The sequence below is a fragment of the Trachinotus anak genome, unplaced genomic scaffold (genome assembly GCF_046630095.1).
Source record: "Trachinotus anak isolate AG129_WGS33_773 ecotype Australia unplaced genomic scaffold, CSIRO_AGI_Tana_v1 ptg000033l, whole genome shotgun sequence".
NCBI lineage: Eukaryota > Metazoa > Chordata > Actinopteri > Carangiformes > Carangidae > Trachinotus > Trachinotus anak.
Window position 1 is genome coordinate 5,450,557 of NW_027273884.1, and position 18,759 is coordinate 5,469,315.

Sequence of the window (18,759 nt, forward strand, 5' to 3'; positions counted from 1 at the left end):
AGGTTTGCTCTCAAACTAGTTGTTATGACAGCCTTTTAGGGCTCGCTGGAGGAAAGGCAATTGTTCTGTTATTCTCAGATACAGTACATTGGTCTTCTCCCTCTGCTGCACACTCCGCAGTGTTGTGTGTTGTGTGTCTTTTTGTTTTTGTGTGTGTGTGTGTGTGTGTGTTAAAGAAATGGCTTTGGTGTACTCAGTTGAGTACATTACATCAGCAAATCAAGGAACAGTGAACATGTTGCTCCACATGACACAGACCCAGTCTGGACAAGTTCATAATTATTTAAATTAGACATGTGTCTGGTATGCAAAAAGGTAGGGTGATAAACTAGATGAAATACATTGTAAACCATAAGGGATTTTGTTGTGCAGTCTATAATCTATAATCCTTTAATATCTGGGTGTATTGGCCACTGTGGGTGGTGATTTAAATCACCGATTTTGATGTAGAGATATTGTTTTGTGGCTGTATTTTCTTGACACAAGATTGTAGACAACAGGCATATCATAAAATAACCTGTAAATCTTTTCTCATTATCACCTCTAAGGCTGAACACCTTTCCTAAATCAGAAAGATATATGTGACTAATTCATCTACAGAGCACTAGACTAATTTTATTGTGCATTTCGTCTCTCTTAGGTACCTTGGTGCTCCCTGGTCTCATTTGAAATAGTGTAAATGAAGTACATGGGACGTTTGAATAATTCCCAGGAGGTCTTCTTCTGGCAGAGAATCTGAATAATTAGTTCAGAGTATCACAGACTGGTCAATGGGTTTTCACACTGTTGATTTAAAGTGATGCCAGTGTCTGTACAGTAACTTTCACATCAGCCGCAGAGTTAAGATCTACAACTTATGGAGATTTTCATTGTCATACCATTTTCTGCAAGTCAGCAAATGAAATGCAGGCCTTTCAAAACCCGAATCACTGTTTTACTAGCTATTTGGTTCATTTCCATAGGGACTAAATGAAATCTATATTATCTGTCTTAATCTCCCCAGAAACTCTAAGAAAAGAAAGAAAATATATAAACCTGGTATTATTCCCATGAAAAGACTCAAACCAAAGTTGTTAACGGCATCAATTACTTGTATGCTTGCATCACTTCATGGGATTTGCTGACAGTGAGAGATATATTGAATATTAACTTCAGCCTATTCCCACTGCAATTGGGGTGGGGTCATTACCATCATTGTAAGGATAGAAAAATACATCCTGAAATTATTTGGAAAAATTCATTAATTAAAAGCCTTCATTGTTTAAAAGGTTTGCGAAGTAAGTTTTCCTACCAAATAGAAAACAGTAGGATATGCTAATAAGATGAATATGAGCTGCTGATTCAAAGCCACTTCTATAGAATTTGCTCATCTTTCTCATTCATGTTTTTTTAAAATTAAGATGTGCATACACTTCTTCCTGTGTCTGTGCGGGACGTCATGCTTCCTGTAGAAGACAGGAATATCGCTCCTCTGTCAACAAAGCAGGCAACAGAATGAATCAGCCCTCCTTCCCTTTTGGAGTGGCAGCAGAAGAAGTGACACTGATGAGCAGTGCCAGGCAGCTCTGGAGTGAGGGAAGCGGCCTCGACATCATTTCCATCTGACTACACATGCTTCTTTTTTAACACGTGTATGCAGTCTGATATCTGTTGGATACTCTCATACACCAGCAGTGAGTAGAGAGTGGTGTGTGGTACCGTGCTGTTTTCAGCACCATTTGTGGTGACATATGCATTCCCACTGTGCACGGATTTGGAAAGCCTTGCCTTCGTTCTGGCTGTCATTTCCCCTCTATCGTGAAAATGCAGAAAGGCCAGCATGTGCAATATGTTGTTTTACCAAAGAGACTGTTTCCAGGCTGAATATTACACTTAGTTGGCGATGAGGCATAACAAAACAAAACATGAATGCATCATGGGTAGTTTGCATCCCGTCCAGGCAGTGTGGCACCAGTGTCTGCGGACACTGAGATTCAGGAAATAGCAAAAGGAAATGGCAAAAAATTCTCAAAACCACACTGAGTTTATCACTGAGCAACTTATATTAGATAACAGGATGGATGGACGTCCAAAGGATTTGTTGTATGGACAAACAATGTCAATGCCTTCCTCTCAAATCTGAATATGTCATCATGCCGTTCTGTTCCAATGACACAGCATAAAGTAAACTATAACATCTTAAATGCAAGATTAAAAAATAAGACTACCCAGTTGTAATTAACATGGTCAGACGATGATAAAAACCTAAATGCAAAATAGAAATTGTTTTGCTGTTTTGTTCATTTGGAATTATATGTAAACCAGCAGCCTTGCTTTGTGTAAAGAAAGAAAGAAAATTTAGAGTAAAATTCACATCTCTTTGTATCCGTAGTTGTCAATGCATAGAGTCGCATCCGATGAAAAGAAAAGGAAGTATTGCATATTAAATGTGCTTCATAGTTTCAAATGAAAGTAAAATAAGGATTTCAGATAACAACGTATTGTATAGTAATAATAATAATAATGATAATACCTTTTACTTACAGACTACCTTTCAAGATATCCAATGATGCCCTATTCAACAAGTAAAAGAAAAAGATCAACTATAACGAGAGACTGAACACAAGCTAATAAAGATAAAGAAAAGACAAAAAAAAAAAAAAGATTTATAAAAAAATAGGGTGAGACTAATGGAGGAAATACTCTACCTGTACTACTAATAGCTCACATGCTCCAATCTGCAAAATTGACATCTGGTTAAAGACAGAAGTTTTGGACCCAAAGTGCAGAACACAGACTCGGAAACAGTTGAGGTTTTAAGGTAATTTATTGTAAAAACTTGGGTGGGTTGGTGAAGGTGAGGGACTGAAGGCAGCATTCAGACAGGTGGAGTGGGGGAGGCAGCAGGCTGGGAAAACAGCAATCCAAAGTGGACAAGGTCGTGGCTGGATGTAACAGGCAGCACAGGAGGCAAAACAAGCTGTGGCATTTGTCACTAGTGTAGACTCGACGATGTGGCAAAGGTACCGGAGAGCCAAGCACAGCAGAGCAGGACACACCCACCCACCCACACACACACACACACAGCAAAAACAGACTGACTGGGGAAAAACATTAGAGAAGGGGAAATGGCAGGAAAACATGAGGATTAAAGGAAGATAACAACCTCATCCAAACACATCCATCATTCCACCATCACTCTGTATGAAATACTTGATCAGGAATTGAGTTTAATTGACAGTAGCAATCAAAATGGCAAAATGGAAGACAACATCAGAAATTAAGGAGGTATGATCAAGAGTATGATCAAATATTCTGTGCTTAAAACAGTGTATGTGTCTCTAGTATGAGCCTGTTTTAACTAAAGGCCTACTGCCCTTTTGCAGTTGAGGTAAATGAAACTGAATTTACAGTGTGTTTATACAGTAAAACAGACAGGGATGTTACAGTTTTTTTTTAATTGAGGCTTTTTGAGATTGATTGATTTCCTCTCCTCGGTAAAATAATCTCGTCAGTTCTTCTCCTCTCTGTTGTGATGATTTATTTGTCCTCATCCAGCTGGTGCTGTTGCCGGCTTGCCAGCATCCAAAATGGCCACCTTGCCACAGATGCCGATGTGTTGCCATCCAACTGTGATGCCTCAGGGACCATTTTATTTGTGCCATAACTCATTTCAGGGAACGTATGTCACTGTGGGTCTCCCCTCTGAGAGAGGGACTCATGTGCATACATTACCATGTTAATTAACTCCACAGCTGAGATTAACATAAGCAGTGACTGGGTAGTAGGTTTGAACCAAAGGCCTCAAGCCAGGCAGTGTTGATACAACTAGAACTGCAAACACTGCAAACATGTTAAAGAAGTTGGACTGTTAGTGCCAACCTGCTTTTAATAATATTTTATCATAAAAATTATCCAAATGTTAAAAAGTGTTAATGTTTAAATTTCAGTGGGATTTCTCAAGCTCTTGCTGCTGCTGGAAGTGACAGGCCCATCTGAGAAATTACATGTTTCCTTAACCCATGAAAGCACCCTCTGCATGTCAGATCCCATTGGATGCTCATCATCGTAGTGGGAGGACACTAGTGGGTGTAGACAATTTCATTCCATTTAGCATATTTGCATAATGAATAACTCAGCTGTTCCCACACAGGATCCCGTGCTGCTTGCATAATTTATGATCTGATGGCATGTTCTAGAGGGCTCATGTTCAGCCTTTACCTGATGGGCCAGTATCATGTTCAAATTAGCCTCTTTTTATGTTTCACTAGGTACAAACAACAGGGGAATTCCCCCCGTGGCACAGTTTGAAGTATGAATATGAAGGAAGATGTACAGTTATTCTCCCAGCCAAAACCAACACATGCTAAGAATGCTAAATGTTACAGTGTGGTAGATGAAGAGGAGTGAAGCCAGCACAGTACAAGGCTGTGAACTTATATAGAGTGATATGACATAATGCTGTGTTAGTTATAGGGGTTGTAACAAGTCATGCTGAAAGGGCACTGACTTGTGAAAATGGCAAGCATTCTTCTTATCTGAGCATTTGTAGAAATTATAAAAAATATTGTATATACTGTTTTCAAATGCTGTGGTTGAAAATTCCCAGATGGACTGAATTATAAATATAGATACAAGAAGGTATAAACTGGTGTCTTTTGCATGGGAGCAAATATTTGATATATTGATTACCTCCCTATCTACTCCTCAGACACAAACTGAGTTCAATAATATTAATAAGATTACCATTTTTAGACTGGCTGTTCACAAACGGAGAAAAGACAAACCCTTCCTGTGGTGCTGGACCTGAGCTCCAAAAGTCTTCTAATGATAAAATTGGGCCTGGCCCTGAATGTTGCCAGTTTGAAATGAGGATGTGTGTGGTGAGGGGGCTCTATCTACCAGGGAGGGAAAGGGTTTGACATGCCTGTAGCTGCAGAACTGAACCTCCACAGCGTGGTGATGGCAGAAGTTCTGGCCTCTCCTGGCTTTGACCCACTGTTTTCTTCATAGGCAGTTTGGGTTTTATTTCAGATGTTAAAGGTGTTCCTGATTGTTGCACAGTCCAAAATTCAGGATCCTCACCAGTGTTTTCTTGGCATCTCTGTGGGAGTTGATAATTTGTGGTCAATAATGAAACGCATGCATCTCCTGCATCTGTAGAAGTTCGTCTGGTGAAAGCTTGAGCACAGCATCATTGGTGCTGAGAATAACACCAAATACTTCAAGTACATAAAGGTGATACAGTGTGTGGGCTTAAGTAGAACCTGTGTTGTTGTTGCTGCACGCTGCCTTCTCTTTGTTCAGTTTGTAGGTTTGTATCCGGGAGTCTGGGCAGCCTCAGGGTGGTGTGGAGGTTCCAGAGCATACAATAAGTCTGTTCTAATGACTCCAGTTCCCTTGGGAAGCCTCTTTAACCTTCAAACCCACACACTAATTCGTATGTGTTCTGTGTGTCCACAGAGACAAGTGGAAGCTAATGAGGGAGTACATCTACTCAGAGGTTACAGTGGGTGCTAAATGTTAAGCGCCGTAGTAGATGGGTTTTTTTTGGGTGGGGGGGGGGGGCAGAGTATATCAAAAGGCAACACTGGAACAGACTGCAGCTGCATCAAACCCCGAGCCTGTCTCTGTATATTCAGATGATGATTACCATACCTCTTACTGTACACACTCACTACCACACCTGATGTAATTAAAGAAGTTATTTAGGAGGGGTCCTGGTGTCTTTTTCTGACTCCCACTGTCCCCTAGTATCTATCCTGGTGTTGTTCTCAACTGTATAAACACCGTCATTATTCGTGGCTCCAAAGTCAATTACCATTTCCTTGTTTTGTTATTATTTTGTTTGAGGACATTACTCTTCTAGCACAAAAGGAGCTCATCAGTCTGCCCTCTTTAATTACTTCCGTTCTCCTGAATTAAGCACACTAGTTACTGATCAGCAGATTTTATCGTGATCGCAACAGTATTTCCTTGAAGACTTCCATCAGGAATAAGAAAGAACACATGGGAAGATTCATTCTAATGCTCTACACTCTACCTTATTTTCATAATAATAATAATACTAGTCATTTTTTCATACGATATATAGTCTGATGGTATTGAACACTGATGAAACAAATGCTCCTGTCGGTCAACATGATACATAAATTCAGCATACTCTGAGGTTGAGGTTTCTGGTGAGGAGAAGAGGATACAAAACAGTTGTCTCCAAAGTCTTCATTATAAATACACTGCATTATATGATTTGATCATATAGTATGGCCAGTTTGGGATGGGATGAGGCTTTTTTTTCTTTTGAAATGACCCAAACCAACAACATATTTGTCTGTGTTTCAATGTGGTCTGACTTCCCCACCCCCACCAGTGTGGCTCTTAACTCAAAGCCCATTGCCCCATATTGAAGACCTAAATTTTAAATATCACTCACAAATATATAGTGTCATCCTGAAGCAGCTGTCCTCTGTAGCTTTTATCAAACAGGAGGAAGCAGTGCATTGGGTGGGGACCATCTTCAGCAGCGGAACAATCCACATTTGGTGCTCTAGTGGGTATTTCTGGCTACAAAACTGTGTATGTGGGACTGATTCAAAGTAAACTACAGTGCACATGGTAATGGTAATGAAGGAACATGTCACCCTGTGCAATGGTGTGTCTCACTGATGATGATGTTTAATAGTTTTTGGCAACAGTGAAGCTCTGCAGCACAGAGGAATAAGATATATCAGGCTTGTTAAGACTTGTTCGTAGGACACATTTAGTCTTGCTTTGGCTCAAAGTAGGGTCAAAAAGATTTTGAACTTGTAAGGTGATGTTCACAAATAATTCTGTACTTTGTCTCACACCTATAGTCAAGTCTTACACCTGAATCTAATTGGGCAATGGCAAGCCAATCATAAAGCAGTCCAATCAGTGGGCAGGTGGTTCCATTACCTATCAGGATGAGACTGAAAGTGTCTGCGGCATTATCTTCATCTCCGTTGAGATGCAGTGGAGATGAAGGTAACAGAACCAGCGATCCTCTGATTGGACTGTGTGATTGGATCATCATTGTCTAATCAGATTCAGGTGTAAAGGCAGGGTCAAAATTTGAACTTGTAACTTGAACTTTCGGTGCTGTGGTTTAGGTGCAGTTGTCTGCGTTGTATCTGTGCACAGATTTCACATTAACATTAAGAAAAATAGAGTCTTACCAGACTTACCATTTACTTGATGTTAATTTACGGTAAGATGTCCTCTATGGTGTTTAGCTTGTATGTAATGACACATCAACACATGACTGTATTGATCCTGACACCTTTTTAAAACAGCTTCTTTGAACCCACTGGGAGCCTCTGCCTTTCTCAGTTTAATGATCTTTCAAACTGCATTAACCTCCTCCTCTGTCACTGAAATTGGTTTACTACAATCTCACTGCTACCTAACAAGATTGTTTTTAACAGAGAGATCCCACTGGAAAAAATCTCCATCCACCAAATAAGACATTTTAGTTGTTATTGACTCTTCAAATTTTACCTTTTTATAACAGACAAAGTATTTCTTCTGCTGGCAACCCAAAATTTTGAGGCTATTTACATAACACCGGTTCTGTGAGTAACATGTGTGAGATGTCTCACTATGGGAGCAAGTCATACTCTGACCCTCAGAAGCACTTATCTCATTACAACAATCCTGATTGGCTGGTGAACGTGTTGGTCCACACCAGGTAGTGCCATCTACCATAAATAGTGCGTGCGGACGACACAGCGCCATTCAAGATAATCACCCTCTTTTTACCCGCCGAAGCAAGAGGGGTTGTCTGGTGAGACATCTCACTCATGTTACTCAAAGAACCGGGGTTATGTAAATAACCTTAAGTTCTTTTTCATAATCTTCCATTGGATGTCTCACTGTGGGATGTGGTAGCTCCCGTATTGCCAGACAAGTTTATCTAGCGTCCACCAACCAATGCTGGAATTATTGAGACAACAGATAAACGTGGAAGATAAGTTTTAAAATAACAAACATGGAGGCTTCTTATTAAAAGATGATTATGCATATGCTGAAATTAGACCTTCAAAACCTGTATTTCACAACAGTGAAACTTGCTCTCTAATATAAGCCTGTCTCAGTTAAGGCCTGTTTTCCTCTGCTGTTGACGTAAATAAGGTCACTATTTTAGAATTGACAGTGTACAGTTAAAATGAATCTCTCCATCCATCATTGACTGGTTGTGACCCTCTATTATAGACCCCTACCTCTCTGGTATCTGATCACATAATCTTGGCCCACTCTTGGTCCCAGTGTTGGTTTGGTTTCAGTTCAGCAGTCTCAGACACAAACCAAATACCAACCATCATGACTACATTATTGCATGTCTGTTAGTGTGTTATACAATGACATAACAAATGCAAATTTCAAAAAAGCAAGAATGAAGAGAATTAATTACATTCACTGAACAGGAACATATGCACCTCTCATGCATTTTTTTTAGCCTCTTTCAGTTGTAATGTATCTATCTGTAAATAGAGATGATCAGATTGATGATCACATTCTTCTCCCATTCCCAAGTTCCCCTTTCCCTCCCATGTTCTTTATCTTTATCTATACCCCATTTATCCTGAGCTCTCTCCCACTCTTTTCTTCCCCTTCCCTATCTCGCCCCAGCAGCTGTCAGAGTTATTTGTCTCCTTTGAGGAGAAGCCTCAGGGTGCAGCCTCCTTAGCACAGGTCCACAAGGCGGTGCTTTACGACGGGAGGACAGTGGCTGTCAAGGTCCAACATCCCAAAGTCCAGAGACAAAGCTCCAAGGACATAGTCGTGATGGAGGTGAGTATGTATCTGTTAACTACTTTGAAATTGGTGAAGAATTGTTCCTGTGGCTCAGAGATCTGAGACACACACTTGTGACATACTGTCCTCAAATATGCGCCAGTGGTACACATTATTCTCTCTCTGTCAACGGCCGAACACACAACTGGAAAATAGTGAAAGAAAGAAAGAAAAGAAGATTGAAAAGTTAAAATATCATGTCACATCAATAGAACTAATGATAGAACTGTCCACGAAACATGCCTCACCTTAACACCGTGTCTATACAGGAGGCATAGCATGAGAAGCAAGTTGGCAACAACAGTTGCAGTCTGAACAGTGAACTGGTTTCATGAACATCACAGTGAGTTCAGTGAACTTCAGTGGCCTACCCAGTCTCCAGATCTGAATCCAACAGAACAACTTTTGGATGTGGCAGAATTGGAGTTTAACAGCATGAATGTGCAGCTGACAAATCTACGGAAATTATTTGATGCAATCATGACGATACAAAGCAAATTTCAAAGATATGTTTGCAACAACCTATGGAATCATTGCCATGAAGAATTGGGGCTGTTTTGAAGGTACCCAGTATTAGTATGGTGTTCCTGATGAAATGCTGGCTGGGTGTATATGTGCATGCCTGTTTTATTTTACTTTACAGTGTGAGGCTGATTCTAAAATTTTGTAATTTGAAGGTATTGGTGAGGGCGGTCCATTGGCTCTTCCCAGACTTTGCCTTCATGTGGTTGGTTGAAGAAGCCAAGAAAAACATGCCACTGGAGCTGGACTTCCTTAATGAGGGACGCAATGCGGAGAAGGTGGCCAACATGCTGGCCCACTACCCCTTTCTCAAGGTAGACACAAATGTGCCTTTTTTTAAGCCCACCAAGTTCACTTTAATTTTGACCCTGTTGTTATGTATTGAAAATTGTGCTCAATGCAGTTAGTAGAGGTCCAATTTTTTGATTTTCTTCCTCTTTGCTGCATGTCGGCTCTCCCTGAAGTCTGACAGAGTAGGGTTAGCAGAACACTGCAAATCATATTTCCTTTACTAGACAGAGTTGGACTTTAGGTCCATTATCATTTAATTTCCTTGTGTGCTTTTTCTTAATACATCTGTTGGAGAATTTTGCTGGCTCTAGTGAATGTGAATTAGACTTTTCCCAGCTGTCTGTCTCTGTTTGATGTTCAAATCCATCGTGCTAAAGCTTCTTTAGTTTTGTCTTTTTTTTCTCCGATTTGCTTTGCTTTTTATTCTGCATATTCTTACAACTTGGCAGAATAAAAGACAATTGAGTTAAAATGCCTTCCAACACATGTAGTCAAACTCCAGTTGGCCTGAATGGAGTCAAAAATGAAAATAATAATTTAAAAGTCACATTTCTTAAGTTTTGACAGGCCTGCTCTTATTGTGACAAAAAAATGTATTTTCTTTTACAATCTTTTTGGCTGGACTGGCTGCAGGCCAGTGCTACATGTCTGTGACGGACTGATAGAATTGAGTGATGAAGTTATACCATTGGTCATTGGTCTGTCATAACCAGTTGGTGGGAACAGTTTCTATTATGTCATCAGAATCCCACAAATTCTACATTTCCTGTAACCATTTCATATTAAAAACCCTCTAGTGTTTCAGTGGACAGAAACCCTGTATTTCTTAACAGAGCTCTTATTGCTGTGTTGACGTGCTGCAGTCAGCATATAAAGTCCACTGTAAGAGGGGTAAGATGATGGGAAAGAGCCGTGTTAACTGACAGATTCCTTCACAGTCTGTAGAAACTCTGATTCAAAGCACTTTCACTATGTTTGCAACTTTATTCATAGTAAGAATTCACTGTGAGGTGATCTGTCTGGTTACATGAAACACAACCTCACAAGGTACTTCATGTCTTTTGTGTGTTTCTTTCAGTTCTTATATTTGTGTACTTTAAAATTGTTTACATCCTAGTAGAGCTGGGGTTCAGTAGCATTTTTTCAAATCTGTATTCAATATCTCATTAGTTTATCAGATTCAAATTATTTTGAAGCACTATTTGAATCAATTTAACGTCATATAATGAAGACGGTCTAATATTAAAGTTTTTCAAAATTTATTACATATTTACTATTTAGTTAAACGGCTACCTGAATGTATTTGTTGCATTACTCTTCGCTATTTGGATTAGTTAGAGCTTAATCAGTCCTGTTGTTAAACCAGCACTGTAAATGCATCCAAAATACAAGTGGCTATAATTTAAAGCAGACTATGACAGCTGCACAGAAGAATGAAATCTATGGAAAAAAAGCTACATTTTGTTCTCTTCATTTCCTCCTCTGTTCTTTTCTCTCCACAGATTCCCATGATCCACTGGGATCTGTCCTCAAAGAGGATCCTGACCATGGAGTTTGCTGAGGGGGGGCAGGTCAATGACAGAGACTACATGAAAAAAAAAGGCATCAATGTCAATGAGGTACAGCCTGCTCCCTTTCAGGCAGTGTGTATGTAGGTAGCTTACAGAATATTGACTGATAGTCTAGGTTCTATCTCTCTCTCTATCTCTCTCTCTCACTCTTGCTCATGCTCACACACACACACACACACACACACACACACACACATATACACACACACACACACACACACACACACACTACACTGTCTACTCAGCTTCATGTTTTGTATATTTATTTACCTAGTTTCACTTTTTGGTCAAGGGCTGCAGCAAAGGATTGGTTTCATTATAATTTAAAAGGCTTACTATTTTCTTAAGTTTATGAATGAATTGTTTTGTCTATAAAATCAAAAGTACAATAGAAATCATAAATAACAACAACACATGACCCAGTGCTTGATAATCAAAGGCAGATATATTTAAGACACCTTCTTCCTAAAGCTCATCCTTTGCTCAATCCTGGCCGGATGATCCCAGCAGCAGAAGTGAGGAAACCCCCAACACCGGGAAAAAAACAACAACAAAAAAAAAACAGAAAAAAGTAATAGAACAACTTAAGGTAATTTTATATGAATAAACATAAACGTTGAATGTACAAAAAGTTAACAAAATATGTATGCTACAAGTAGAACTAAATACATTTCCAACAAATATTCAATAAACCATAGGTATGTTGCATGAAATAAAGAACTGTGTGTCATCCTCTACGTGTTTGTGTGTATGTGCAGTATGAGTGTAAAAGTTTTAAAAAATCTAAGATAACTAAAAGTTGTTGGTGCATGGGGATTACCATCATTTACTGTGTGGCTGCAAGTGTGACCACCACACCACAGCATTAAAATACAGTTTCATATTAAAAACAGCAACATTTTTACATGACTACATGAAGTACTATATATATTAGAAATACATATGTCAGAGACAGTGACTAAGATACAATATCAGATACAATATGAAGGAATTGAAATGTAAAGTCAACACAACAGAAATTTTCAAACAAATTTAGACCCACAATTTTATTCATATTCTTATTAAAATTACTAATTTATAGAATTGATAAAATATGTTCTATAGTTGTAGTTTGTACTATTTTAACTTCATGTATGATCATGAAATCTAAATTTACTGTCAGTGGATGTTACCTCCCAGTGTAGTTCGAAGATTTCTTGAATAACACACACACACACACATACACACACACACACACACACACACACACACACACACACACACACACACACACACACACACACACACACACACACACACCAGACTTGCTTCACTACCCTGGTGGGGAAACTGACTAACATAATGCATTCCTTTTCCCCTAAGCCTAACCCTTACCCTAACCTAAACCTTAGTTCAACCCTGAAAGCAAGTCTTAAGCCTCAAAAAGCAGTTATTGTCCCCATGGCGACAAAGTCATCATGGGCTAGTGTGCATTCAGGTTTAAAGTCACCATCAGGTTACAAGAACACACACACACACACACACACACACACACACACACACACACACACACACAGCGACAAGATGGATAGAATTATTAGGTGGCAGTGGTGCATGCTGGACCATATGTCTGTGTGTGTAATCACATGATGGATTAGGGCCCAAATACACTTTCCTCTTAACTCGACCCCTTGACGTGAGCCGATGCTTTGCTCTAATTTTTCTGCATTCTCCCATTAGTAAGATTTAAGATGTGACTGCATACACTGAATTAACTTAATTCATACATCTAACTGGTGCTAGTGTTTTAGTGGAGCCTTTTCAAATTTGTGACAGATCTTTGAAGATGGTTGGAATATTTCTAATTTTCAACATCAACATGCTAATGAGGTTGCCCATTTACGGGGATATTGAGGACTGTTTTGCAGACTGCTGATGTTTCAAATGTGATTTCAGTGATAATCACACTTTATCTTGTCTAATATAGTGTATGTGCTCGTATCGTCCAGCCCTGATCCACCTGAGCAAGAAGCCACGGTGAAATAATTTGATTTATTAAGGAGGAATTAAGAGTTACAAACAAAATTGAGGTTGTTTTATCCGCTGTTAAACAATAAATCACTGACGCAGCAGAATTTGTGCAAAATTAATCACCTCACAACAGCAAAATTACTTATACTTATATGTTGAAATATTATAAATCAAACTGGATGAACAAAAGTCTTGCAGTTTTTGAAATAACCTCAGAGGGGTAGGCCTCCCTGAATCCCTTTCATGGGACCTGAAGTTGTTGTTTCAGTGCTGGCTTCACACGCAACTCGTTCCCAGTGAGGTGACTCTCCTCGGGTGGTTGCTGATCAACCAGGGTCAGATTGTGTGGCTTTTTGTCTTGTCTGAGGCAACCTCAGTCCTGGGCTGATGGAGCAGGATTGAGGCTAATGATGATTGTTACAAACAGTGCAGGCAATAGAGGTCGACCAATAATCGATACTGATAGGACGTTTTAGAAATAGGCCAATTACTGTACTGCCTCCAGCAGTCACACGGGGACGTACATCACTGTTTTCACATGGAGCCTTCATTCACAAAGTAAGGTTAATGTCACTGTCTGAGATCATTTATATTTAATTGAAAGTTAACTTTAGAGAGGGCAGCTTTTTTCGTAAATTATGAGCATGATTAGACTGTTGGATGTAGTAAAGCATCATTAATGCATTAGACTGAGGATAACTGCGCTTCTTCTGAAAGCAGAACTAGGGGCCAGTGGCTGATCATTTGGGGGCCTCTTGTTCTCAAAATATCTGTGTGCCTGTGATTAACTCCTGATAAACAAATATGCATTGTCTGATGAATCCATTTTCATTATTTCTGCTCATGTCAAACTGTTAAGCTCGTGGTGAGACTGTAACCCACAGCACAACCCACAGCCCAGTCTTAAAACCTGTAATTTCAGTTCATTCCTGGTGCCTCCACTGCCGCACTGAGTGAGTTGAGGCCATAGCAATTAGGTCAGCCATTCTAAATGTGTGGTCATTTATTGATATTTTTAAGCTCTGTTATCCTCTTATTTAATTTAGTTTAATTTTTGTATTTTTTCATAATTTTGGTGAAAACCAAATGTACACTTTTCCATTGTATTACCAACAGATCTCAGAGAACCTGGGTAAGATGTACAGTGAGATGATCTTCGTCCATGGCTTTGTTCACTGTGACCCGCACCCAGGCAACGTTTTGGTCCGAAAGTGTCCCAAAAGCAAGAAGACTGAGATTATTCTGCTTGATCATGGCCTTTATCAGGTGGGAAATCTCCAAGCTGCCAACACATAAAGAAAATACCACTGGTTCTAATATTTTTTATTTATTCCATTTTTCATTCTACTGACTGAGGCCTCGAGTATATAGGCAGAGCAGAAAACAAACAGTCAAGATGCACATAAAAAAAAAACCCCAAAAAACATAGACACCACACACTTCCACAGGCAGACAAACACTTTTATTAGAGCTGCAGCAGGATAAAAGCTTTTTGATAAACAGCTCATTTAACGCAGTTCTTAGCAGAGTGCAGTGTGCTGTGTTTGGATTGGTTCACCGCAGCCTTAATTATGAAGGCACATATATGCACTCTCATGTTGTACACGTACATGCTTTTTGATTATCATACTTGCTTTTACAAACACCCACAGGTCTGACATGAGTTTGTTTATTGCCTGCTCCTGTATTCATGAAGAGAATTTGGTGATAAATATGCAACTCCTTCATCTTTGACACACACAATACGCACACACACACACAGACACACACACACAGACAGACTTCCCTTCGACCATAATGGCACCAATTTATTCCTAATGACTTCAAATTTCAGCTGTCATTCTAGGGTAGAATATTAATCCACTCCACAAATACACACATACGCACTCAGTCATTTCCAGTATCATTACCAGTTGGGTACTGCACATTGCATGTGAGTCTTAAGTGCTGGAAATGGCGGGGGGTTCTTAGCTGGGGGGTGGTGTAAGGTAAAACAGTAAAAGTAAAGCAGCAAATTTGTTTATGGTTTCACTGTTACTGTAGATCTATACACCATGAAGAAATTATTACATAAAAATAAAGAACACACTTTATTAAAGCTATTAAATGATGATGATTGTTGATGGTTCTTGTCATAATGCTTGCGCGTCTCCGCCGGCGCGCACTCCGCACACCTCTCCCAGGTATCTTTCTCTCCAACGTGCGTTCACTGCCCAACAAACTGGATGAACTTCAGCTACTGGTGCAGAAGAACAGAGACTTTTCCTCATCTGCCGTCCTGTGCTTCACGGAGACGTGGCTGTGTGGATCGATTCCGAACTCTGCGCTGGAGCTGGCCGGCTTCCAGCTCTTCAGAGCGGATCGCGACACAGAGCTGTCCGGCAAAACCAAAGGTGGAGGAATCTGCTTTTATGCAAACAGTGGCTGGTGCAAAGACGTGACAGTGATCCTGCAGCACTGTTCTCCTGACCTGGAGACTTTCATCATAAACTGCAGGCCCTTCTACTCCCCCCGTGAGTTCACCTCAATCATCCTGGTCGGTGTTTACATCCCACCACAGGCCAACGTGCAGGAGGCACAGCGGGCGCTCGCAGACCAGATACTGTGTGTGGAGCAGACCAACCCGGACTCCGTAGTTATTGTCCTTGGTGACTTTAACAAAGGGAACCTCAGTCATGAACTGCCCAAATATAGACAGTTTGTTAATTGCCCGACCAGAGAGGGGAACACTCTGGACCACTGTTACACCACAATCAGTGGTGCTTATCACGCCGTCCCCCGGGCTGCACTGGGCCACTCTGACCATGTCATGGTCCACCTGATTCCCACATACAGGCAGAAACTAAAACTGTGTAAACCTGTTGCGAGGACATCAAAGCAGTGGAGCAGTGAAGCCATAGAGGATCTGCGGGCATGTTTGGACTGCACTGACTGGGAGGTGTTCAGGACTGCTTCCAACAGTCTGGATGAGTTCACAGAGGCTGTGACGTCATACATCAGCTTCTGTGAGGACTGCTGTATCCCATCACGCACCAGGGTGAGTTATAACAATGACAAACCCTGGTTCACAGCTAAGCTCAGTCAGCTCAGGAGGCAAAAGGAGGAAGCTTTCAGGAGTGGGGACAGGGACAAGTTTAAAGAGTCCAAGTACAGGTTTAGCAAAGCGGTGAGAGAAGCTAAACGACTGTACTCTGAGAAACTTCAGCTCCAGTTCTCAGCCAATGACTCTGCTTCTGTCTGGAAAGGGCTCAGACAGATCACTAACTACAAACCTAAACCCCCCCACTCCATTAATGACTTCCGTCTGGCCAACGATCTGAATGAGTTCTACTGCCGCTTTGAAAGACAGTGGGACAAGTCTGACACTAACCTCCACATCAGAGCCACATCAGAACCCTCCTCCTCCCCTACCAAAGGAACGTCTCTCTCTATCCTGGAGAGAGATGTCAACAGGCTTTTTAAGAAGCAGAACCCCCGCAAAGCAGCCGGTCCTGACTCTGTCTCTCCATCATCCCTGAAGCACTGTGCTGATCAGCTGTCTCCAGTGTTCACAGACATCTTCAACACCTCACTGGAGATCTGCCACGTGCCAGCCTGCTTCAAATCCTCCACCATCATCCCTGTCCCCAAAAAACCAAGGCCCACAGGACTAAATGACTATAGACCCATTGCCCTGACCTCTGTGGTCATGAAATCATTTGAGCGTCTTGTCCTGTCCCATCTCAAATCCATCACTGACCCACTCCTGGACCCCCTGCAGTTCGCCTACAGAGCCAACAGGTCTGTAGACGACGCCGTCAACATGGCTCTCCACTTCATCCTCCAGCACCTGGACTCCTCAGGGACCTATGCCAGGATCCTGTTTGTGGACTTTAGCTCTGCCTTCAACACCATCATCCCGGCTCTGCTGCAGGACAAGCTCTCCCAGCTGAGCGTGCCTGACTCCACCTGCAGGTGGATCACCGACTTCCTGTCTGACAGGAGGCAGCACGTGAAGCTAGGAAAGCACGTGTCTGACTCCCAGACCATCAGCACTGGATCCCCGCAAGGCTGCGTTCTTTCTCCTCTGCTCTTCTCCCTGTACACTAACACCTGCACCTCCAGCCATCAGTCTGTCAAGCTCCTGAAGTTTGCAGACGACACCACTCTCATTGGACTCATCTCTGATGGCGATGAGTCTGCCTACAGGTGGGAGACTGAGCGTCTGGTGACCTGGTGCAGGCAGAACAACCTAGAGCTAAACGCTCTGAAGACAGTGGAAATGATAGTGGACTTCAGGAAGAGCCCAGCCCCACCCACCCCCATCTCCCTGTGTGACTCCCCCGTGGCTACCGTGGAGCATTTTCGCTTCTTGGGAACCACCATCACACAGGATCTCAAATGGGAGCTAAACATCAGCTCCCTCATCAAAAAAGCTCAGCAGAGGATGTATTTCCTGAGGCAATTGAAGAAGTTCAACCTGCCAAGGACTATGATGGTGAACTTCTACACCTCCATCATTGAGTCCATCCTCACCTCCTCCATCACCATCTGGTACGCTGCTGCCACGGAGAGGGACAATAACAGACTGCAGCGTATCATCCACTCTGCTGAGAAGGTGATTGGCTGCAATCTTCCGTCCCTCCAGGACCTGTACGCCTCAAGGACTCTGAGGCGTGCAGGGAAGATTGTAGCTGACTCCTCCCACCCTGGACACAAACTCTTTGAGACACTCCCCTCTGGCAGGAGGCTGCGGTCCTTCAGGACCAAAACCTCTCGCCACAAAAATAGCTTCTTCCCATCTGCTATTAGCCTCATCAACAAGGCTAGAGAGCCCCACTGTTGCTGATCAATTGCACCAATCACCAGAAAAAATTCCTTGTATGTGAAAGCATACTTGGCAATAAAACTGATTCTGATTCTGATTCTGATTCTGATAAACATGTCATGTCAGAAACATTCTGTATGCTTCAGCAAAACAATGAAAATATTGAAATGGATAAAGACAGGCAAGTTAGGTTCAAGGCTCACCCTAGAAGGTTTGACCACTTGAAGTACTATGGAGCAACACTTTAATAGTTTTGATATTTTTCAATCTGTTTTTATTATTATTTCATTTTTACTTTTTGTTTTCAATGTCAATTCAGTGTTTTAATTTTTTCATTTTTTTTAGTTTTTGAAAATGCTTAGTTTTAGTTTAGCTTCTTTTTAGTTTTAGTGTTAGTTTTGGTCTTTTTGTAATATGAAGTATCTGTCAGGAGTGAGATTCAAAAGGTCAGAAAAAGTGTTGTCATCAACTCGTCAACAAATTGGACTGCAGCTGTAGCTGTAGTGTACTGACAGCCAGACAGCTCGTAAAATATTGCTCCGTCTAGCACAGCAAAAAAAAATGTGAAAATGTTTTCATATCTACCAAAAATACCAGGCTCATGCCTGAAATAAATTGACAAAAACTAAACATAAAGTTACTTTTGTAAACACACAACATAGTTTTTTTTTAAGCCTAATTCTTATTTTATTTCAGTTAACAAAAATGTTTTTTTCAGATCTAGATTTCGTTATTTACTTTTAGTTAACGTTAATACCCTGACCA

General features: G+C 41.0%; 1 protein-coding gene across 2 annotated transcripts in view; it reads left to right on the top strand.

The window, feature by feature from the left end:
* The window catches only part of adck1 (aarF domain containing kinase 1), a 73,972-nt gene that overhangs the window by 34,326 nt on the left and 20,887 nt on the right, over positions 1 to 18,759 (top strand). Inside the window, exons 5-8 of one of the 2 annotated variants that reach the window (XM_071471160.1) lie at positions 8,629 to 8,790; positions 9,471 to 9,629; positions 11,109 to 11,225; positions 14,304 to 14,453. In XM_071471160.1, coding sequence (XP_071327261.1) covers positions 8,629 to 8,790; positions 9,471 to 9,629; positions 11,109 to 11,225; positions 14,304 to 14,453 — 588 coding nt within the window. The remainder of the gene's footprint in view (positions 1 to 8,628; positions 8,791 to 9,470; positions 9,630 to 11,108; positions 11,226 to 14,303; positions 14,454 to 18,759) is intronic. The other variant, XM_071471161.1, reaches the window with a different exon arrangement.